Below are 24,801 nucleotides of genomic sequence, written 5' to 3' on the forward strand. Positions count from 1 at the left end.
ATCATACATAAAGAAAGATAGTGAAATAGCTATTTAATGTGAATGTTTTTGTCTTAAATATGGACTAACATATAAAAATATCAGATGATTGTGAAGATAAGCAGCAGAAGTACAAAATAAGAGCTATATATACATCCCCCTAAACTTGTGTTTTGGTCTGATAAGAAAAGGCCAAACAGACTTATCCATTATGTCATAATTATGATTTAATGATGATTAAATGAATACATAGCTATAGAATTCATAAAGAAAATATTAATAAGATTCATAAAAAAATAAATAAAATAAAATAAAATAAAAGACATTAACCAAAAGAATACATTTGAATACACACACTTTTGCATTCACCAATGACAAATGACTGATTGTAGGTTTTTGTTACATTTGTTTCCGGTCTCCAATTTTACATTTCAAACAAAGAATTAAAAATCAAAATCATGTGGCATTTCTATACATTTATTTGATCGGAATCTCACATGAAAGCTCTAGTTAGGAGGATTTGCCAAAACACTAAATCCCATTCCTCTGAACCAAATTCTCAACAGCCCAAACCAATTTGTCAACTAAATCACTATTTCTGTAAAACACAAGTTCAGGTAGTTGCACTCTTTTTTGCAAAACTCTAAACACATTCTCACTCACTAAAACTCATTTAGCACTTAGCACTCATTTAACTACAACACAGTTGTCATCGTTTACACACAACGACTTGTACGATTGTTCACACTTATTTCTAATGATGTGACCAAACCAACTGTACATAATAAAAGTCAGTTCATACCAGCAATGGATGGAAGCAATATAAGAGTGAGAGGAGGAAGAGGACGAGGAAGAGCAGGTGTGGACAGTGTTGTCGAGGCTGGATCTGCTTCAGGGTTTTTCTCTTGGCCTGCAGATAACAGTGTGTGTGTGTGTGTAAGAGGAGGAAGAGTGTGTGTGTGTGTAAGAGTGAGAGGAGGAAGAGGACGAGGAAGAGCAGGTGTGGACAGTGTTGTCGAGGCTGGATCTGCTTCAGGGTTTTTCTCTTGGCCTGCAGATAACAGTGTGTGTGTGTGTGTGTAAGAGGAGGAAGAGAGTGTGTGTGTAAGAGTGAGAGGAGGAAGAGGACGAGGAAGAGCAGGTGTGGACAGTGTTGTCGAGGCTGGATCTGCTTCAGGGTTTTTCTCTTCGCCTGCAGATAACAGTGTGTGTGTGATGAGGAGAAACTCCTCCGGCCGGACTCAACATGAAGACGTGATGCAGAAGCAGAATCAATCTCTCACTGACTTTGATTTTGCAGTTGCACGACTCTTCTGAGTGTAACTGTTAGTTTTTTACTGTAACCAGTTTGGCTTTTTGCAGTTGGGTCACTGTTTTTTCACAGTATGCAAGTGCTGAATATACAGACTACTATACAATATTCAGTGCAATGCTATACTTGCAGTGCATACAGTATATAATTTATTCACCTTACTAATGTAAGTTTTTATTACTATACTTTTTTTATAACTATACTTTTTTTATGTAGCGTCTATGTAGTGATCTGAAAGCATTTTCTTTATTTTGAGCACAGAAAAAAAAAAAAATTCTTGCACACATTAGATCTGAGAATAACATTTGCTCAGTGTGACACATGACAATGATTTTTAATATGAATCATTAGAGTTTTTGATTGGGTGAAACACTCTCCTGATTACAGTGGTACGGCTTCTTTCCAGTATGAAGTTGCTCGTGTTGTTTCAGGTTTCCAGAATGAGTGAATCTCTTGTCACAATATGAGCACTTGTAAGGTTTTTCTCCAGTATGAGTTCTTTGGTGTTGTTTCAGATGCTCAGCTCTAGTAAAGCTCTTCCCACAGTCACAACACACATGATTTCTCTCACCAGTGTGTTTTTTCTGGTGTCGTTTACAATGATCCGGTCGTGTAAAAACCTCTCCACAAAATGAACATGCATAAGGCTTCTCGTTTGTATGATTTTTCAGGTGTTTTTTCAGATTTGACGTTAATTTAAAGTCTTTACCACACTGATCACAGCTAAATGGCTTTTCTCCAGAGTGATGGTGCAGATGATGATGCTTGAGATTAGTTTTACTTTTAAAACTCTCTCCACACTGAGTGCAGTGGTACGGCTTCTCTCCAGTATGAAGTCGCTCGTGTAATTTCAGGTTTCCCGCCTGAGTGAAACTCTTGTCACAGTATGAGCACTTGTAAGGATTTTCTCCAGTATGAATTCTTTGGTGCAGTTTTAGATGACCATCTGTAATAAAGCTCTTCCCACAGTCACAACACACATGATCTTTCACTTCATTGTGCATTTTCTGGTGACGTTTACAAGTGATCAGTCGTGAAAAACTCTTTCCACAGAAAGAACACACATGAGGCTTCTCATCTGAATGAACTATCAGGTGTAGTTTTAAATTTGATAACGTTTTAAACTTTTTACCACACTGATCACAGTTAAATGGTTTCTCTCCAGTGTGAATGTACAGATGATAACCGAGAGCTTTGGCACTTATGAAACTCTTCTCACACTGAGTACAGTGATACGGCTTCTCTCCAGTATGAAGTCGCTCGTGTATTTTCATGGTTCCAGACAGCGTGAAACTCTTGTCACAATATGAGCACTTGTAAGGTTTTTCTCCAGTATGAATTCGTTGGTGCTGTTTCAGATTTTCCACTTTAGTAAAGCTCTTCCCACAATCACAACACACATGATCTCTTACATTATTGTGTGTTTTCTGGTGCTTTTTACAATGATCCAGCCTTAAAAAACTCTTTCCACAGAAAGAACACAAGTGAGGCTTAACATCTGAATGAACTTTCAGGTGTTGTTTTAGATGTGATGATAAAATAAACTTTCTATCACACTGATCACAGTTGAATGGCTTTTCCCCAGAGTGTCGGAGCAGATGATACTTGAGTTCAGATTTACATATGAAACTCTTTCCACACTGAGTGCATGGATACGGTTTCTCTCCAGTGTGAATTCTCATGTGTTTGTTAAGGTTTCCTCTTTGTCTGAAACGCTTTCCACACTGAATGCAGGTGTGCTGAGTTTCGATGCTCTGCTGTTCCTCCTCTGCTTTAATGAGTTCGTGTCTTTGCTGATTTACTTCCATCCAGTCTAAAATAAAAACATTTTGTGGTTAAAATCAGTTTAAGTGAACTCTGATTCAACAGAAGAAAGCAACAGAGTATCAAGTATCAGATCTTTGAGGTGCCAAATGTTAGTTCTGTCATTCTCTTGTTAATACAATCAAAATGTGCTTGACAACTGTTATACAAGGTTATGGTCAATTAGATTCATTTCTGTATCTTTTATCAGCTCATTATTTCACATCCACCAAATCTGGTAAACAAAAGCTTTGCAGTCAACTAGCAAGAATAAACACCAACCTATTTGTTTCTCAGTAACTTCATGTTTTATTCTGGATGGTTCTGGATCACTCATGTCTTCAATCTCCTCTTTAATAAACTCCATCTTTAACAAAGTACGGCACACAGATTTAAACTGTTTGCTCTTGGACTTCTCCCGTTATTTCATCTCAGGACGATCATCTTCTTTTACGTTTTCTAGTCAGTTGAAAACCGCTTTTAGGCGCATTTGCGCCACCTATTGGAGTGTAGAGCAATCGCGATGGAAAAAGAGGAATAACGTAGTTCTAACCAGAACAGAAGTGAGCGAGTATTGTCATCGTGGGAACTTAAAAATACTATAAATAATACCTTATTACGTATTATTTCGTATTTTATTACCTTTCCATGTACAACACTGCGCATGTGCTCCGTCAAAGAGACATGCGCACTCGGATGTAAACAAGCTCAACACGCTGAATGAAAACGCACATTCACTCTCTGACAATAGATGGCGCTTTTGGGAAAAGCAGAAATGCTGCCGTTACCCTGGTAAAGTTGTGAGTTATGAAAATTACATGATCTTTCTAGGACTTTTGATCAGTGCGCGCAGTTGTAAAGACTACATTTATCCCTCAGAGCCTCGTTAAACCTGACTAAGGACTATAAGAACAGATTAAAACATTTAACTAAAATACTGTAATAATGGACAAACGCATTACTTGAAATCACACAAAGTCAGTGAACTCTTTTTTTTTATCATACAGAGTCTAAAGATAACATTTAATTTCAGCTGTTCTATTTCTCGTTCAGTAACAAAATACAAGTGATTTTTAAACACCATTATAATTATGTTTCTCCAGTTTTGAAATTCGGTTGTCCTGTAAATCCTATTTTCCCCCCAAGCTTACAAATTAGTGCAGCAGGATCTTTAAAACCATAGTAAATAATGCAAATGATCAACAGCTTGTTTATTGTTTATTTTTTTTTCACAAAAAAAGTCTGGTGAACTGAACTTTAGTACTTTATTGTTCCTAAGCATTCAATAACAAAGGATAAAAAATAACTCCAACCTCTTTGTATGATTACATACTTTTTAATCTGAGTCCTCTAATTTTGAAATGTGGGTTGATTTTACAATAATACTCTACATCCCAAAGATATTAATCACAGTATTAAGATAGAATGTTTAAACTCATTAATATGATTAAAAACATTTTCTGTGTTCAATAAATAGATCAATCACTTGAGACAATGTCACACAACTGTAGGAAAAATAGACTCGAATGCAGAGGGAATTGAATTAACAGTTTATTAAATGTCTATAGAGATAAATCTGTTCAACAGAAATAAATCAACTCCAGTTGATATGCAGCTGAGGAAAAACAAGAGCTGGAAATAACCTGGGCTGGAGAATTAAATGATGGAATTTGGAGAAAGGTGCCGGAGTCAGAGTCCACTAAAAATTCAAAAACAGTCCAAAAGAAAAAACTCTTAAGCTGCATTTGCATAAGCAAGCAGACTTTGTCGCTGTATGTCGCCAGTGGCAGGCGGTGAGGTCGCTATAGTGGGCGTTCCCACTACTGTTGCCTAGTAATGTTTGTGAGTGACATTCACAGATGTTACTCCATGTTGTAGACTCTTGCCGCTACAAACAAACATTTTGGAAGAAAAATTCTAAATTTAAATGGAATCAGTACATAAAATGCATAATATTAAAGATTAATGAGAAACAGCGAGTGCTCTTTGCCATCACGGCTATTTAACTGCAGCAATCTATCCGAGTTCACGAAACCATTCAGGCATGAAGTCAGCACGGCGAGTACCACCGTATGTACACGGAGACATATCCTCAATTATGTGACAGTTTCTGACTGCTAAAATGAGCTTATCATTCATCTTGCCTCGGTCAGACTCGGCACTGAAGAGTGACGGATCACGTGCGCTTATTGACTTCACTCTCATTGGTTGTTGCTCCCGAAAGTCGCTCTTCATTTGCATAAAAGTTGAACATATCTCAACTGTGTCGAGTCGCTGGACACGCCCCATCTGGTTGCTAACAGTCACTGTCGGTCGTGTCGCTGGAAATCAGCCACTCTCCATCGAAATGAATGGTATCATGTCGCTTTGTCGCTGTTAGTGTGAATGCAGCTTTACTGAGAAACAAAAACTAGAAAAAGCTTGGCAACAGAACATCAACCTGGCAGAGAGAGACGTAACAAACCAGGACCACATGAACAATCTGACAAAAGCCAAGACAAACAGAGGAGTACATATAGGGTGCAGGTAATAAGTAACAGGTGAAGAGAATCAGCCTGTAAGCTGAACAATTAGTACAATCAAACACCAACCCAGAAACACAGAAAATAGAAGACAAGACACAACAATGTTTACACGACACTGTTTTCAACTGAAAATGGAAAACGTTTTATGCATTTTGGTCGATCATTTAAACAACAACGGAATATTGGGGGCCTGAAAACGAAAACTTTTCAAAATGTGTTTCAAAGTGCACGGTTTTGAAAACGATGCCTCCATGTAAACAACAAAAACGTGAATTTGTGAATCCAGGGACATCATGCAAATACGTATTATGGGTTCGCAGGGCGTTCCTTGACAGAGTGACAACCTCCAACTACTGGCCTGGCATGCATAATACAGCCTTTTTAGTCATTTTCGCAGATCCATGTAAACGGGGATCGATTTGACAAGATTGTCACAGGAAGGCCAGTGGACAGCCAGAAATGTGACAGACAAAATGTTGTTTCTGTTCTCCAAGATTTTCACTAAATTCACAAAATAAAAGTAGGGTAGGCAATTTCTGAGAGACTAGCAATAGCACTTTGAAAGAATGAGATCCCACCCTCCCTTCAGAGTGTCTCCAAAGCGTTCGGATAGAAAGTCGCGGATTGCCATCTTGTAATTACGGCTACCACATGGAGTAAACGCAGCATAATCTCTTTGTTTTGGTTCAAGAGGAACTGTAAAAGGCAGCTGCTGTTTGTTTGCGGCGCTCGGTGACTGACGTCTGTCTACAACTCCGCATAGGCTTAAGGAACGAGCTAATGACATGTGATGTCTGCGCGAGCAGATGCGCGGAGGTTTGGAAATACATATGTTGACAGGCAGATAGCATATCATAATATTCGGATCGAATGCACTGACTGGAATGAAAATTTTTTGGCCCTGAGACTTCCACAGAAGATATACACTATATTGCCAAAAGTATTGGGACATCCCTCAGTTGTTCCAATCACTTCCATGGCCACAGTTGTATAAAATCAAGCATCTAGACATGCAGATGCTTCTACAAACATTTGCGAAAGAATCACAGAGTGGGGTCAACGCATGTTGAGGCACACAGTGCGCAGAAGTCGCCAACTTTCTGCAGAGTCAATAGCTACAGACCTCCAAACATTGTGTGGCCTTCATATTAGCTCAAGAACAGTGCGTAGAGAGCTTCATGGAATGGGTTTCCATGTCCGAGCAGCTTCATCCAAGCCTTACATAACCAAGTGCAATGCATTGTGTCGGATGCAGTGGTGTAAAGCACACCGCCACTGGAATCTAGAGCAGTGGAGACATGTTCTCTGAAGCGACGAATCACGCTTCTGTCTGGCAATCCGATGGACTAGTCTGAGTTCGGTGGTTGCCTGGAGAACGGTGCTTGCCTGACTGCAATGTGCCAAGTGTAGAGTTTGCCGGAGGGGGGATTATGGTGTGGGGTTGTTTTTCAGGGGTTGGGCTTGACCCCTTAATTCCAGTGAACAGAACTCTTAATGCTTCAGCATACCAAGGCATTTTGGACAATTTCATGCTCCCAACTTTGTGGGAACAGTTTGGGGATGGCCTCTTCCTGTTCCTGACTGCGCACCAGTGCACAAAGCAAGGTCCATAAAGACATGGATGAGTGAGTTTGGTGTGGAGGAACTTGACTGGCCTGCAGAGTCCTGACCTCAACCCGATTGATTCATTTGGGATGAATTAGATCGGAGAGTGCGAGCCAGGCCTTCTCGTCCAACATCAGTGCCTGACCTCACAAATGCGCTTCTAGAAGAATGGTCAAAAATTCCCATAAACACACTCTTAAACCTTGTGGAAAGCCTTCTCAGAAGATTTAAAGCTGTTAGAGCTGCAAAGGACGGGCCAACTCCATATTAAACCCTACAGATTAAGAATGGGATATCATTAAAGTTCATGTGCATGTAAAGGCAGAAAACTTCCCAAAACTTTTGGCAATATAGTGTATGTACATGTTTTAATATTTAGACCACTTCTATTATTGATTCCTATCAGGATGTAAAGAGAGTTTCAACAAGTATAAATAAAAGTGTTTATAAAAAAATGCCTACCTTTAATCTAGATTATACAGTGCTTTTAGGACAAACTCCATATTTTATCTCACAGAATTTAATTTTGTTACTTGCAACCATTTTTCTTATGAGCGTGAAGGCTTGATAAATGTCTAAAACTCTTCTCACACCGAGTACAGTGGTACGGCTTCTCTCCAGTATGAAGTCGTATGTGTGATTTCAGGTTTCCAGACAGTGTGAAACTCTTGTCACAATATGAGCACTTGAAAGGTTTTTCTCCAGTATGAATTCTTTGGTGCTGTTTCAGATTGTCAGCTGCAGTAAAGCTCTTCCCACACTCACAACATAAATGATCTTTCACTTCATTATGTGTTTTCTGGTGCAATTTAAAATGATCCAGCCTTGAATAACTCTTTCCACACAAAGAACACAAATAAGGCCTCTCATCTGAATGAACTTTCAGGTGTTTTTTTAGATGTGATGACGAAATGAACTTTGTACCACACTGATCACAGTTAAATGGTTTTTCTCCAGAGTGAATGCGCAGATGAATTTTTAAACCTGTTGCCTCTTTGAAACGCTTTCCACACTGAATACAGTGGTACGGCTTCTCTCCAGTATGAACTCGCTCATGCGTTTTCAGGTTTCCAGACACAGTGAATCTCTTGTCACAATATGAGCACTTGTAAGGTTTTTCTCCAGTATGAATTTTTTTGTGCTGTTTCAGATGACCAGATGTAGTAAAGCTCTTCCCACAGTCACAACACACATGATTTCTCACTTCACTATGTGTTTTCTGGTGCTCTTTAAAACCGTCAGGCCGTGAAAAACTCTTTCCACAAATTGAGCACACATAAGGCTTCTCGTCTGAATGAATTTTCAGGTGTTTTTTTAGATTTGAAGACGAATTAAAACCTTTACCACACTGATCGCAGTTATATGGTTTTTCTCCAGAGTGAATGCGCAGATGAACACTGAGACCTGATGCTTGAGAAAAACACTTTCCACACTGAGTGCATGTATACGGTTTCTCTCCAGTGTGAATTATCATGTGTCTGTTAAGGTTTCGTTGATTTTGGAAACTCTTTCCACACTGAGAGCAGGAGTGCAGCTTTTTGGCTTTTGTTCCTTGAGTTTTGAAGTTATGTTTCTCCTCAACTTCATTCAGTTTGTGTTTTTGCTCCATCACCTCAATCTGGTCTAAAATAAACATATTAAGTAAGTAAATATTAGGTCAGTTCAAGGAGAATAAATGTGAAAAGTCAAGTTAACATTTCTAACGCAAAGACAACAAGAGATCAGGGGTGTATTCCAGAAAGCAGGTTATGGGGGGGGGGGTAAGTATCGTATTTTCCGGACTATAAGTCACACTTTTTTTCATAGTTTGGCTGGTCCTGCGACATATATATCAAAATTAATTCATACTGACTGACATGAACCAAGAGAAAACATTACCGTCTACAGCCGCGAGAGGACGCTCTATGCTGCTCCTGTAGCCTAACCCCGAAAAAATTAACTGAAAACGACTGAAAACAGAAAAACTATTAACTGAAACATTAACTTAAAGACAACTGAGAAAGACTGAACACAAACTAAATGCCCCCAAAAAGAAGATCCTATTCTACAGATTACAACCTGCAGGTAGTAAAATATGCAGGCGAAAACGGTAATCGAGCAGCAGAAAGAAAGTTTGGAGTGAGTGAGAAACTTGTGGGGGGACTGGCGAAAAGCAGAGGTTACTCTAAAGGGGGTCGCACACCGGACGAGAAGCGCAGCGCCACATCTTTAAAATTCGAACACGTTATTCTCTATGAGTGTACACACACCAGCAGCGCCATTCGGCGTCTGTTCGCGGCGCCCAGCAACGGTTTAGGACGCTGTTCAAAATGCCACAGAGCGCCATTTACATCGTTTTATATTAAATTTACATTTATTTGTCTCAAATCGTCGGTAACGTATACTGACTTCACCCTGTGCTGCAATATACATTTAGTTTTACATTCATTTACAGGAATTCATTCAGTTAACGGACGCTCTGAGGTAAAGTGTTCAGACTCAGCAATGACTGTATTTAATTGTACAGTACAATCATAACATAGCACAGACATTATCTTAATTCCATAATGTCCTTAAACATAACAATATTGCTGGCCATAAACGGAGAAAGTGCGCGTCCGGTGTGCGATACCTCGAGTTGCGCTGCGCTTCTCGTCCGGTGTGCGACCCCCTTAACTGTAATGAAGAAAACAAAGAAAGGTAATGGCGGGCTGAAAGCAAGATGGCCAGAGCTGGAGGAATGAGTCCACAGATGGGTGCTTGACCAACAAATAAATAAATGCGACTTATATATGTTTTTTTCCTCTTCATGACGCATTTTTTGACTGATGCGACTTATACTCCTGAGCGACTTATAGTCCGGGAAATACGGTAAGCGGATAACCTTTAAACTTTCAGTTTCAAAAACGGAGCAAAAAACTTCCAGGGTTAGTTGCTACAGAGGTTTTCTGCGCATGTGTGCCCTATTGATGAGGCTCAGTGGACATTTTGCGACCATTTTTCCTGCTGGTGCGACTAACTGTAGTTACATCGATAAAGCACTATTAAAACAAGGTAATGCTTATTTAATTCAAGGTAATGTTTATTAATATATATATATATATATATATAATTTGTATCATGTATAATACATTTGTATAAGTATTATGGCATGCTTTTTCTTAGCGTCTGTTTCATGGTGACTCATCAATTCGTCGCTCTGTTGAGATTGTCTTGTGTGTTAACCCTGAACATACTCTAGATTGGCTGAACTTACTCCCGGACGCATTTTTATAACCAGCATACTTCGAGTAAGCAAAGTTTGGGTTAATCAACCGAGAGTTCAGGGTATGTTTAACGGTACCTTGCTTTCTGGAATAACCCCCAGATAACTGTTAGTATCCAATTTCAGACCTTTGATTTGAAAAAGTTCAGTTCTGTCATTCACTTATTAATATGATTAAAATGTTGATGAAAAATGCTAGAAACAAGGTTATGATTTAGATGTATTCCTGTATCATTTATCATCCATATACTGCTTATTATTTCATAGCTACTAAAGCATTCAACAGTAGCTGCGTTTACATGGACCCTAATAATCTGATTGTAATCGGACTTCTAGCACAGTCATATGTAACCACGTCAGTCGGAATGAACTGGCCAAATCCGATTAAAATTTCATTCGGATTGGAAGGGCTGGTTTAAACCTTTTCTAATCCGATCGAGAGGACATGTAAACACTTGATCGGATTGAAAACCGAAACCGGAAAGTACTTCGCATGTGCAATGACGAAGGATTGGCGTAATGACATATGACACGAGAAACGGGCTGTTGTTGTTGTTGAATGAAATGTCATAAATGACTGTCATGTCATTCTAAAAATGTTCTCCCACTTATCGTCTGTGAAGAGGAGCAGGACAACGTCCCACCAGCCCTTGTTTCGGACTCTCCTCCACAGACGGCTTGTTTTGGGCACGGGAAGAGGCGTTTTTACAGCTTGATTATTACAAGCAGCACGGCACAAAGCTTAATGTGCTCGTCGTCTCCTAATCAGGACCCGATATAGATAAATATTAAGTCTGCTCTTTAAAACAAGAAGCAATTTAGGAGAATAGTATGCGCAAACAGCGGGAAAATCTGCGTGCATAATGCACATGTTATAAAAATCAACTCCGATTTGAAGCTTGTGGCATATAAACATGCACATCAACCCAATCACTTTATTTAGTGTTCATGTTAACACAACGTTCGGATTCATAAATCAGAATTAATTCCGACTGAAACAAAAGGTGTCCATGTAAACGTAGCTAATGAAGAATCAAGAATGGCCACCAACCTATTTGTTCCTCAGTATCTTCATGTTTTATTCTGGATGGTTCTGGATCACTCATGTCTTCAATCTCCTCTTTAATAAACTCCATCTTTAACAGTCACACAGATTTCAGCTGCTACTCCTGGAGTTTGTCCTTCTCTTGTAGGATGATGGGAAAATTCACAGTATTTATTGGTGAATTGCTGTGGGATGGACACCAGATCTGTTAAATTAAAAAAGAAATTACTGAATTTACAGTTTTAATACTTGTTTTCCCTGTTTTCACCTTATTCATTATTGTGATGTCTGAGATCTTCTGTAAAGTGGAACATTAAGCACATTTTATTGGTGTCAACAAGCTGAAACATGGTCAGTGAAAAACTCTCTGCCAAAATATTATTACACTATAATTAGTGATAAACCAGGACACACTACACATTTCATCACATTAGTACTAAAACATGTAAACTCTGGAGCTGGTTAATGTTAAACTCTGTAATCTGTAAACATCTCTCATCTGTAGACTTGAAATATGTGGCGAAAATGTGCCACAATCCATGATAATTTTTTCACAAAAAGTTGCTAAATATGAAAACAAAGTACAAACAAGTCTAAAAAATTGTTACTTAGGCTAATGTTACAAAATTCCCTGCTCATGGTCATATAGCATTAAGGTTGCCACCTTCAGTGTAGGAAAATAAGGGACACCCACGTCCCATTCATCTTCCCCTAATGACAGTTTATAAAGAATAAGGTTTGAACTGAGCTTGAGCTCAACAATAAAACATAAGCTATGTGAACTTGCAACCGAACACATTTTATTTTATATTATTTTACATTTGATTGTTTTGTTTATTTCTAAAGAACCCCTGTTCTAGTCACTCTGTTTATCAACTCTTTTTTTAAACTCCTTTGTAAAACGTCACAAATTGTATATGGCAATGATTAACGTTATATTATGTTTAAACCCATACACATATGAATTTATAAATCAACATTATAATTATTAAATAATGATTCGTCTAATATTGTTTTACAATATCATGTCTACTAAGCTCTTATGTATGAAATATCATATTAATAGATTATTCAAATTAGAAACCAATGCTATATCGGCTTCTGGAGATGTCTGGAGGTACCAAGAATTGATGGGTCTTTTGCCCTTTAGCAAGACGGAGCAAATGAAAATGCTTTTCGCTATTTATTCGCTATATATTCATCATTAGGTACAACCTGCATAAGACTGATAACTTTTTTCCTATTCAGCAGCCATATATTTGCGTTTAACGAGCTAACTTGAGCTCGACACTCGGTTTACAGCGCATGATCTCACACTCCGTCGCTTGGGAAACAAAGACACTAACATGCAAACTGACACAATTTCTCTACTACTTACTGTTGGTTTTCTCCACACAGCAAAATCCTTGTGTGTTTATTCGACTATGTGTAGGTCTATGTAAAATACTGAAAAAACTGCCCCTAATAAAAAATCCCTACTTTTTATTTTACGTTTAGGTCTTGCCAAAATAGCTCCTTACAAAACGTTCATAAAAGTCGCAACAGCAATGAGAAAGACGATAAATATGGCGACAAAATCCTCGCATTGGGAACACTTTCAGCTTCAACTGTTGAAAGTTTTAGCCAGAGTCACAACAACAGTGGTTTTTAAGCACTAGTCTCCATAGACCGTAAAAGCTCGTCTCTCGCGTTTCTCTCCTCTGCGCATCCTCAATGCGCACAGCGTCGTTCTTCTTAAAGGGGCCGCACATTCTTAAGTAAACCATATCTCCGCACTGTTAAAAAGGGTCATGAAACCCTAAACCTAATTTTCTGAGATTTTAACAGAGTTATGAGGGTTGAACATCATAGAAGTCAATGTTGCCATCCATTAGTTTTGATTGTTGGACAAAACTAGTTAATTGTAAACCTTTATTTGCTATTTACAAAGTTCTAACGAATTTAAATTTGTCTTTGTGCCAATGCCACAGGATGTGAGGTTTTTTTCTTGTACTATAGTACAGCGATGACTCATCGGTGTCTCATAATTATTCATGAGACTGCATATCCTTTTCCTATGAGAAGACCCCTCGCTTAATTTTTCACGGCACCACGCGTTCATTGACAGGCGCTTCAAACAGTGAGATCGCATACAGAGATGCATTAATGGATCAAAAACGACTGTTTTGACTTCTGTAAGAGTTTCTGCGTCACACAAGTTCTGTTCAATTGATACGGTATCTTCGGCACAAACACGATTCATCCACATGAGTAGAACTGGGGCCTCATGTATAAAACTTTGCGTAGATTTCATCCTTAAAGTGTGCGTACGCACATAAGGCAGAATTTGCGTACGCACAAAAGTTTTCAGATTTATAAAACCGTTCGTACGCCAGAACCTGCGCAGAATTCACTTTATAAATCCCAGTCAGCGGAAGATTGTGCGCACGCGCGTCTCCTCCCCGAAACAACCATATATGGAGCTTACAACGCCTAGTTTTACTATGCATATCCTCATCTGCATGTCATTTGCATATGATTATTCATCCAGGTGTCACATTATTACATTCATGATTTTTTTTAGTAGCTTATATCCTTGCCTTGTTTTTGAATGAATAAATCAAATAGTGTAAAATACATTTCAGAGAAAGTTTTTCTCAATCTTTTCCACTGGCCAAATAGTATTTTTAATTGATTCATATTTTTAATGGAAACAGATAGACCTCGTTGTGCATTATTTGCACGAAACAATTTCCTCAGACAATCTGCTATTAGCTATCAGTTAAAACATTAAAACACAGCATGGCAGAGAGAAAGGTGTTCAAAAGCATTGCATCCACAACAAATAGGTCAATTTCTATTTATTGAATATATATTTTTTGTAACTTCTCAGTAATGATTTCATGTAGCTAGTTTAAGTGAAACTCCATTAATGAGAATGGCATATTTAATCTAAATGTTTATATCAGAAGAAAAACAGTTTAAATCATTCTTTTATTTATTTAAAATGTTATTGTGAACACATGCTTCTTGACGGTTTTGTAATGAACACCGTATTTAGGACCGATGATGAGTAGCAATTGTGCTTCATGACTGTATTTGCAGACTTTGACATTTTATGATATATGTACATTAAGGAAAATATTTCCTTTTTACACTGTGTTCTGCAGTTCTCTAATAAAAGGGTATTTCATGCTATTCTGTATCACATGTAGTCGCGCCATGTCCTCTCCCGTTGTGGACAATGGCCCTCATTTATCAAAAGTGCGTACACCAAATTTCCAGCGTACACCCGGCGTACACCCAAAACCACGGTGACTTTGAGATTTATCAATATGAACGTTGGCGTACGGCACGCTCAAATCCTACGCCAGCTCAGGAGGTGGTGTACATGTACGCACGTTTTGAGTTAGTGCGGAAATGCGCAGAAAAACAATTCCTAACACCACAAAACGCACTGACAAACTAACTGATCAACTGCTCAAACTGACATAACTAAAAGATATGATATATTGATATATGACCAACAACAACAACAACAGTAATTATAAACTTCAGTGTTTATTTTTGTGCAACATGGACTTCAATGTTTAATTTGTGTGACTTTACCAAAGCATTTGATTTATAAGCATATGTATTCCTTCAGTTGCGAGCCTGTGCGCTTTACCCTGACGTTTCATGGTTAGGCCCGGCAGGTGCGCACGGACTGGGTTCGGTAACGAAAGGCTTTCAATGACCAAAAAATAATTCAGACTGACAAAATAATAAAAAAAACATTCTTCTTCTTTTAAATAATAATAATAATACAAATAATAATAATGACATTCTTCTTCTAAATTGGTGCGGTTTAAAACTGATGCTCCGTGAAAAACTCTTTCCACATTGAGAACACACATAAGGCTTCTCATCTGAATGAACTTTTAGGTGTTTCTTTAGATTTGATGATGAAATAAAACTCTTCTCACACTGAGTACAGTGGTACGGCTTCTCTCCAGTATGAACTCGCTCATGTGTTTTCAGTGTTTCCAACCGACTGAAACTATTGTCACAATATGAGCACTTGTAAGGTTTTTCTCCAGTATGAACTCGCTCGTGTGATTTCAGGTGTCCCAACCGAGAGAAACTCTTGTCACAAAATGATTACTTGTAAGGTTTTTCTCCAGTATGAATTCTTTGGTGCAGTTTCAGACAGGCAGCTGCAGTAAAGCTCTTCCCACAGTCACAACACACATGATCTGATGAAAGGTTAGGAACATCATGAGTGAGTAATTCATGGCAGAATTCATTTTTGGCTGAACTAACCCTTTAAATCTTTCTAGTTAACCAAGCTTTTCACCACATTAACAAATTTAATCTAGATGATATAGTGATTTTCTTTTATGAAAAACTCCATATTTCATCTCAGTTTACTTTATTGTATTTGACATGAAAACTAATGTTGTTCACTTCAAACATTTTTTCATATGAGTTTGAAGGCTTGATAAACGTCTAAAGCTCTTCTCACACTGAGTACAGTTGTACGGCTTTTCTCCAGTATGAAGTCGCTCGTGTGATTTCAGAGATCCAGAATGAGTGAAACTCTTGTCACAATATGAGCACTTGTAAGGTTTTTCTCCAGTATGAATTCTTTGGTGCTGTTTCAGATGCCCAGCTTGAGTAAAGCTCTTCCCACAGTCAAAACACATATAATCTTTCACTTCATTGTGTGTTTTCTGATGCAGTTTAAAATGATCCAGTCTTGAAAAACTCTTTCCACAGAAAAACACACATAAGGCTTCTCATCTGAATGAACTTTCAGGTGTTTGTATAGATTTGACGACGAATGAAAATCTTTACCACACTGATCACAGTTAAATGGTTTTTCTCCAGAGTGACGGAGCAGATGAACACGGAAAGCTGATGCATCTCTGAAACTCTTTCCACACTCAGTGCATGGATACGGTTTCTCTCCAGTGTGAATTCTCATGTGTGTGTTAAAGTTTCCTTTTTGACTGAAACTCTTTCCACACTGAGTGCAGGTGTGCAGCATTTTGGCTTTTGTTTCTTGAATTTTAAAGTCATGATGTTCCTCCTTAATTTTCTCCATTTGTTGTATTTGCTCTTTCACTTCCATCCGATCTAACATAAACATAAAATTAGTTTTACCTTTACCTTTAATGTGCCAATGTTTAGTTTTAGTTCAGTATCATTCTCTTGTTAATATGATCAAAATTGTGTTTGACAACTGTTATAGCCTACAAAATTATGATTAAAAGTACATAAAATATGAAAATAAAAATAATATAAGCATTTCTATAGAATTTTTCCCTCATATGCTGCTTATTTCACAGCTACCAAAGCAATGAAGAATCAAGAATGGACACCAACCTGTTTGTTCCTCAGTATCTTCATGTTTTATTCTGGATGACTCATGTCTTCAATCTCCTCTTTAATAAACTCCATCTTTAACAGTCACACAGATTTCAGCTGCTACTCCTGGAGTTTGTGCTTCTCTTGTAGAATGATGTGAATATTCCCAGTATTTATTGGTGAATTGTTGTGGGATGGACACCAGATCTGCCAAATTCAAAGAGAAGTTACTGAATTTCTTTATTTTGTTTTTTTTTATTTACCAGGACAGTGCATACTAACAACAGTACACCTGTAACATGCCAGAATTAGCCAAGGGCTAGTTTTCATCTGTAGTCCTGTTTGCCAGTTGTACAGTGTCACATAAGGAAAGCATAAAACCTTATAAACAATGGACAATTATAAAAGTACTGTAGTAGTACAGCTGTGTTTGTCCGCTACAGAGTAGCGTTAAGTGTTAAACAGCATAGTTATACGCACAGGCAGCAGCAGCAAGTAGCATGCACTGTCAGTAAAGCAGGTTACAACATTTGTTTGATGCAGATTAAGATGATAAGGTCATAAAAACATGCAGTTTATGAAAAAAAGACACATTCACAACTGAAACACCAGCTGGCAGCAGCAGGGCTTCAGTGCTGACAGGTCTGATTACTAATGAGCCAACGTTATAGATGAGATCGAAAGAGGCTATATGTGTTGATGTCTCTGATTGTTGAGAAGCCCTAAAAGAGAAGACGGACTGACAAAAAGCACTTTTTCTAAGTGGAGTAATACAGTCACCTCTGGACACTCTAGTGATTCTACAGTATGTGAGATTGTTCTGAGATTGACAACATCACTAAGGGGTGGTGGGGCCATCCTGTGTAAGATTTTGTAAACCTGACAGGAATTTGTAAACTTAATTAGATTTTCCCCACTTAAAATATTGTATTTTAGTAAAATGGCACAGTGATGAAAATGATTTGGTTTCTTATCGAGTACTTTGAGTTTCTGTTTGTATAAAGACTGTAGTGGTTTCAGAGTGGTGGAGTTAGACTGGGACCAGCACGAGTTGCACTTCAGATAGCCGATACTGTTGTCTCCTGCTGCAACTTCTTCTGAGAACAGCTCACAAACATTAGATTTAGCAGCCTGACCTTTTTTTTCTTTTAATCATGTAAATTCCCGACCTCAATTTCTCCCGCACCTCGTCTTCCATCTTCACTTTTATTTCTCCGTTGTTGTTGTCGTGGCTGGCGGCGGGAGCTGCGGAGCTGCTTGGCGCGCCGCTTTCATGACGTGTCAAGTGACGCCAAAGGTTTGGGAACCTCACGCAAGTTACGTTGCTACGGCATTCGTATTGTAACCTTATCAAATAACCTAATAAAATATGAAAATAGATATTCCCAAATATTTACTATAGGCTGGAAATTGCAAGCAACATACATGGATTTAAAAAAAAAAAACAATTAATGACCCGCCCCGCAAATAAAGTGACAATTTCTTCCCCCCAACCCGGGTCCGCGGGTTACGAGTCGACCCGCGCATCACTAATACGCACCACACTTGGAACGCATTGACGGGCATCCGCGTGTAGTGAAAGCTCTAACCTGTTCACATGTGTACGGGAAAAAATATGCACTGGAAACGGAGTAGGCCTATGTGTAACCCCTTATTTACACCGCACACATTACGGCTCCGACAATGTTTTATTCTGTCCTTCACGCGGTGTTAACTCACACCAGGAACATTTCCACGTGATTTGCCTGTCCGACGTGGTTTTTCTTGATTTTTTGGTTTCTACCAAGGATATATTGGTGTGCAATACAATTGAGTCTGCACAGGGTGTTTATTTTGAAATAGACAGTGTTTTTTTACTTTTATTTTGTATTTACGGTGCAGCTTGGACGCGGCGTCCGTCGAAAATAGACTCGCTGCCTATCTTTCGCAATGCGCCGCGGGCTCGCGGCTGGTTCACACATGCAAGTCACTAGAGTGGGTGCGATCAGCTCCGGTAGCCGTGTCGCAGCCATAATGCGCCGCAGACGAGTGCAGTGTAACCCCGGATTTCCACCAACTGCAGAACGGCTGCGGATCAACTCCGCTGCGTGTCGGATCCGTGCACTGCCGTCCTTATACCAGATACGGATTTGTTGCGGAACGGCTGCGGCCATGACTGACAGCTGAAGTCACGAGGACACACGATATCTCGCGAATTTAAGTTTGATCGCGCGATATAACAGGATTTAGTTTCTATAAACAGAACCACAAAACCAGCAACAGTTTGTTTCCATCCAGAGGAGTACAGGGGAAACAACTATGTGCTGACCTGCTGATCTCCCTTTTTTGTGGAGATTACTGTGATTCTAGTACAATATTTATAATTAAATATAATCAACTTATAAAATGCTAAATGTTTATTTGGGTTCCTTTTTGAATGTATTGGGAAAGTAGTAGGCTGTGTAAATAAAGTTAACTATTGTTCTTGTTGGAAAAGGGAAAACTATATTTTTATTTTGGAAATTACCGGATGTTTTATTTTGTTTCTGTGCTCGACTTCCTGCGGCGCTCTCCGGCATCCGGCAAAAATAGAAACTCTGCGTATCTTCTCCGGAGGGCTGCGGTCGCCGGAGCTGGGACGGAGTCGGAACGCAGCCATTCCGCAGTCAGTGAAAATGCACACATTGACTTTAATGGAAACCTATTGACTCCGCCGCCGTTCCTGAGCAGATCCGCAGCCGTTCCGCAGTTGGTGGAAATTGGGGGTAAATAAGGGGTAAATAAGAGGTGAAACAGGCGTACATTAACCCATACAATTTGTATTATGCATTTCCTGAACATGTTCTTGCTAACTAATCAAACACTTGAACAGTCTACTGATCTATCTGTAAAACACAATCAGAAAGAGCTATATTTTTTGTACACAAAACACATATACTTAATTTTTAATAAGCAGGAATAATTTCCGACTTTAAACAAATACCCATTTAAATGTTTAGGATGTTTGCGTTGTAAGACTGTTCAGGGAGACTTTATACTTAAAAACTGTGTCTCATTATGCAATGTTTTCTCAGTCAAATCATACAATTTCTTATTGATTCAATAGAACGTGTGAGCTCACTAGGGAATACCAATATGGCGGCGCAGTGGCTTCACTGTTTATTACATTTTAATAATAATAAACCAGGACACACAACGCATTCCATTATTGGCCCTTATACCATGGTCTGGGTAAATACTCGATTCTGATTGGCTGCAGGGTGTCCATTAAAAAGTGATAGAGGACACCTGAAGGAGTTCTGGTGAAAACGACTGTTTACCATTCGAAATTAATAAATAAATGCGCTGGCTACATCAGCTGTGAGTAGCCATAGCAACAGGCAGTCAAAGTATCCGTTTACAATTCATTGTATCAAAACAAACATCTAGTTAGCCGTTATACTATGCCTACCTGTGTGTTTTAATTATAGGTTAAAAACTAAAGTGTAACGCCCATAGCTAGACAAGCCTAACTTACATGAAAAAATAAAATAAAAAATACATTAACTTTCTGGCTAGTAGGCCTAAGTTAGCTAAACTGAAAAGTTCTACGAGCTGAGCGGACAATAAATATCTCCGGTTGCTAAATAAACCGTCAGGCGTAACCAGGGAAACCAAGTTATTGTTTGTAAAAACTTTAGATTTTAATTGTAGCAGTTCCGCATCACAATCCGTACAGCGGCGCTTCCGTAACATGAATCCGTACAGTGACCCTTTGAATCAAATGTACAATGAATCACTTCCAGGTCAAATGAAGTTATATATACCTTTGGAAACTGTGTTTTGTCATCTTTGATCTTCTTCACGCATTGTCGAAGTCCACGCCCTTTGAAGACGACATTTCAGCGGAAAGTACAATGACACCCGAGTGATATTTAAAAATGGCGGTGGGCAGGGATCTCGCGTAGACTCCGGTGAAGGAGGGAAAAGAGTCAGCAAATGAAATGAATGAAGTTTTGGTCATGTGGTCTATAGTATTGAAGTTAAACGTAATGGTTATTGGTGTTGAACATTTTTAACCTAAAATGTGTTATAAGGTTAATAAAACCCCATTTTAAACGGCGGTTTAAAAACTATGTTCACGAGGTCTTGGAAACGACCTGCGGTGACTGAACGCGCCATTTTTCGTTATGAACAATATTTTGCAGATCAGCGATGTAAGGACTTTAAAGTCAACCAAAGAGTCAAATGTGAAGTAAATTGTGTCATAATGAAATCTAACTACTATAAGACACCCTGCACGATGAGGCAATCATGATGCCCCGTTGTACGGTTTCATGTTACGCTCCCAACAATGACTGTACGGAATAGGGGATTATCACACTGATACGTAGTACTTCCGCATTCAGTGATCTTTGTGCACTGCCACTTCCGTTGAACCACCGATCACTCTGGCGAACTGATGACGGACTACACTAAGTTTATTTATACGGCATCCCTGGTAAATTAGTCTGATTCACTAAAGTGCCGGCTACAAACAAACGTGCTACCAGTACCTTGTTTTATTTTAAAGTTTGGACCTTAATCCCGGCGAACCGCTTTAATCCACTTCTTCCTTATACTCAATTCAGTCGGGAATCCATGAGAACTTAAGTAGGGTTAGCGTTGTTGGTTAGATTTACAAAGTGGAACAGAGCAGTGACATCTAGCCTTCGTTTCAGCCATTGTTGAACTGCGTCGAAAGTGGACATGCACAAAGTTGACAAATCCCGCCCATGAAACCCGGAAGCGTGATAATCCCCTATCTTGTGACGCGTAACATAGTTCCCCACCCAGCACAGCCTCAAGCAAATCACCATTTATAAGCATTTCATAGGCCAAAAATAAACCAATCAAAGCTAAGAAACGAAGATAAGACCCTCCCCCAGTAAATGACACATCAAAAGTTCATTGGTCTAATCCGGTAAGGATCGCACTGACGTTTTACGTGCCCGGAAGCGAGTTTTCGTGTACGGATTGTGATGCGGAACTGCTAAAACTAATTAAAATATAAACTAATGTTTTAAAATTTGTTATTTTCGAGGTGTCCATTGTCTGGGTATTAATGGACTTCGGCGGAGGCAGCCGTCCTCCGGACACCTCGTCGGGCATTAACCCTTAACTATACACACAAACTCGAGGAGCTGGTTAATGTTAAACTCTGAAATCTGGGAACATCTCTCACCTGCAGACTGGAAATATATGGCGTCCGAAGAAAATATTCCACATTTGTCCTCCATTCACGACCGTTAATAGCGTCACTTTCAGCCTCAACTGGTGAAATTTTCAGCTCGTTTCTCTCTCTTCTCTCTTCTGCGCATACTCAGTGCGCAGCGTGTCATGTTTTTTAAAGGGGCCGCATATTCTTAAAGTCCCCCTGTAGTCAATAATTGTATCCCTTAAAACTCGTCTTTGATCACCAAAATGACATATTTGATAATGATTGTCTGAGGATACTGCTGAAGAAGCCTAGGAGCAGCAGTGCAAGTAAGCTTTTTTGTGACTTGAGGCTAAGCTGTTTACAGGCCCTCTTGAGGAACCTAATGTTTAAGTTTATGGGTCGACTTGATGAGTCAAGAAACTATATTATAGTAGCCTAAGGCTCACAAGTCCCAGGTGTAGCTCGGTCCGATATCAATCACACCTATGGAAGCATTGGTATGAGTGCCTTTTAAGATTTTTGTGAAAAAGGGTGTTTATGTAATTCTTTTTTTATTTTTTTTCTCTCCTTTTTGTGTGGTGTATGTCCTGTTGTTGGGCCTAGAGCCTGTAATAAAGTTTATATATATATTTGAGCGTTTTTTTCCTTGAAAAAAAATTCTGCACGCCTTAAAATAGATTGAATGTAACTCCACATCCTTGTCTCATTTAGTGGTTCTATGAATATGAAAATTAGCCCCACCTCCACTCACTCACACCAGCTCAGAGTATGGATGGTAAGATTCACCGATTCGAATCGGTGCATCAACATAAAAGTTAATGATGTGATGCATTGATTTTTTTTATATTTAATTATTAGAAGCTTTTATTATTGAGAAAGTGGCTATTCATTTGTGACCAATATTTTATATGTAGATTGATAGAACAGAGTCAAATAGAACAGTCCTTTTCAACCTGTGGGCCGCAGCCCACTTTATTACGATTGTAATGTTAATGTTAATTTATTTTGATTGTAATAAAGCTAAAGACTACAGTGGCCTTGTATGTACGTGTGCTCTGCTCACTGATCGCTAGCATGAACACAGTTCAATATATTTGCCTGTTTTATAAAGGATTCTTGCCAAAGAAGCATGTTTTAGAAAAGTTTGTGAGGACCAACATGGTTTGTCTTAAATCATTTTAAAAACACCACATAAACAATATTAAAACATTGACTTTAAGTAAATCACTTTTCGTCACTGATACAGAGCAAATACACTATCGTCATATTTATGACTTCAACAGTCTGAACTGGGTTAATCAACCGTTATATTTTCGTTATATATTTTCTTTAACTGAGTTGTACCTAAAATTAAAGTTACCCAATAATAACTTTTTTATGGAGCTGTTACATAAAATCAATGTCATTATGCGATCATGATCATAGATGGGAAAACAGCACTTTTGCTTACATGTTGCTTGATTTTATGATACTTGCTTGTATTGATCTTACATCATATAATTATTTTTCTTTTTTAAAAGAGAGAAACACTTTAATTTTTTTGGTTAGGTGACAGTAACGGGAGACGAGAGAGAGATACATTTGACTAAATTACTTTGGTGGAAACTAAATAGAAATCATTCTCACTTAACAAATGTGACAAACATATATCTGAATTTTTCAACATTTTTCTAAATGTTCTCTTTTGAAATAAAAGCCTGAAAGAGTTGTGTTGTGCAGTCTTGTGTCCAAAAATAAACAGATTGAATAAGTACATTCTTTTATGTGAACCAATGATCAAACCTAATTTGAACCTAATCTGCACAGTGGAAATGTGGTTAATAATTTCTGACTGGCATATATATGAACAAATCAAACGAGTGCAAACAGGTAAAAGTGAAACCACTACCAGAGTCAGTCTAGACCAGGGGTTCTCAACCTTTTGCAAGCTGGGCCCCCCCCCCAAAGCTGGTTCAATGCAGATGCCCCCCCCCCCCCCCCCCCCCCCGGCTCAGCCCCCAATGAGGGTATGATTTTTTTTTTTAAAGAAAAAAAAAGTAATCCTTTAGTTTAGGGTCTAATGCTCACTATTAACTAGTTTCATTAACATGCATATGGCAGGGTTTTATAACCACTGAGGTCCCCAATGTGAGGCAGGCTAGGGGGGATTGGGGGCTCCCCCGAGAAAATTTTGATTTCTCTGATCTACATATGTGCATTTTAAGATGGTTTGAAGACCAAAAAAATTGGATAACAACAGCTTTAAAACCATGTCAGTGGGCAGCTGATTTTTTTTCTCTCCTTAAAGCATCACACTCATTTTCTTTTTGTTTTTTTTATCTTGTTCTGTTTCTTCCCCTCCTAAAGCTGAGATTTGACTAATAGACTTTTCATTTTTGTCTGTCAGTGAAGTAAACAGGGTCAACTGAAAGGTTGATTTATGAATAATTTTCTTAGATACGTTCATTTACTGAAAGCGACTAGGAAAGCTAGGTAACTAACTTTATTAAATTAATTCACAATATGTAGGCTACACATTCATTATTGATATTGATCATATGCCTAATACAGGGCTTTATAATCACTGAGATCCTAAATCTGAGGTTATTAGGGGGTTAAAAAAAAATTCTCTCAGATATATGCATTTCAAGACGTTTGAAGGCCAATACCTGCTGTCAATACCTGCTCTCACTTCTTATCCATCACTCTCTCTTTTTCTCTCAGTCTCCTGATCTTGCCTGGTCTCTTCCCCTCCTAAAGCTGAGTTTTTTTAATTTACTGAAGGCTAAAAATTGTATTAGGCCTATATTAATTCTCAATATG

The 24,801-nt window shown here is 38.6% G+C and overlaps 1 protein-coding gene and 1 pseudogene across 3 annotated transcripts in view; both read right to left on the minus strand.

Moving 5' to 3' along the window:
• Positions 1-1,583: 1,583 nt before the first annotated feature.
• Positions 1,584-24,801, minus strand: part of LOC130101120 (zinc finger protein 883-like) — a 48,682-nt gene continuing 25,464 nt past the window's right edge. The window contains exons 1-3 of one of the 3 annotated variants that reach the window (XM_056266691.1): positions 12,892-13,149; positions 11,520-11,718; positions 1,586-3,104 (exon numbers count right to left, since the gene is read on the minus strand). In XM_056266691.1, coding sequence (XP_056122666.1) covers positions 1,639-3,104; positions 11,520-11,604 — 1,551 coding nt within the window. In that variant the 5' untranslated portion in view covers positions 11,605-11,718; positions 12,892-13,149 and the 3' untranslated portion in view covers positions 1,586-1,638. Of the gene's footprint in view, positions 3,105-3,376; positions 3,555-11,519; positions 11,719-12,891; positions 13,150-24,801 lie in introns of those variants that run through there. The other 2 variants (XM_056266693.1, XM_056266692.1) reach the window with 2 other exon arrangements.
• Positions 15,879-17,055, minus strand: LOC130101152 (gastrula zinc finger protein XlCGF7.1-like; annotated as a pseudogene).

This window comes from Rhinichthys klamathensis, unplaced genomic scaffold (genome assembly GCF_029890125.1).
Source record: "Rhinichthys klamathensis goyatoka isolate OS25496 unplaced genomic scaffold, OSU_Roscu_1.1 h1tg000253l_1, whole genome shotgun sequence".
Lineage (NCBI taxonomy): Eukaryota > Metazoa > Chordata > Actinopteri > Cypriniformes > Leuciscidae > Rhinichthys > Rhinichthys klamathensis.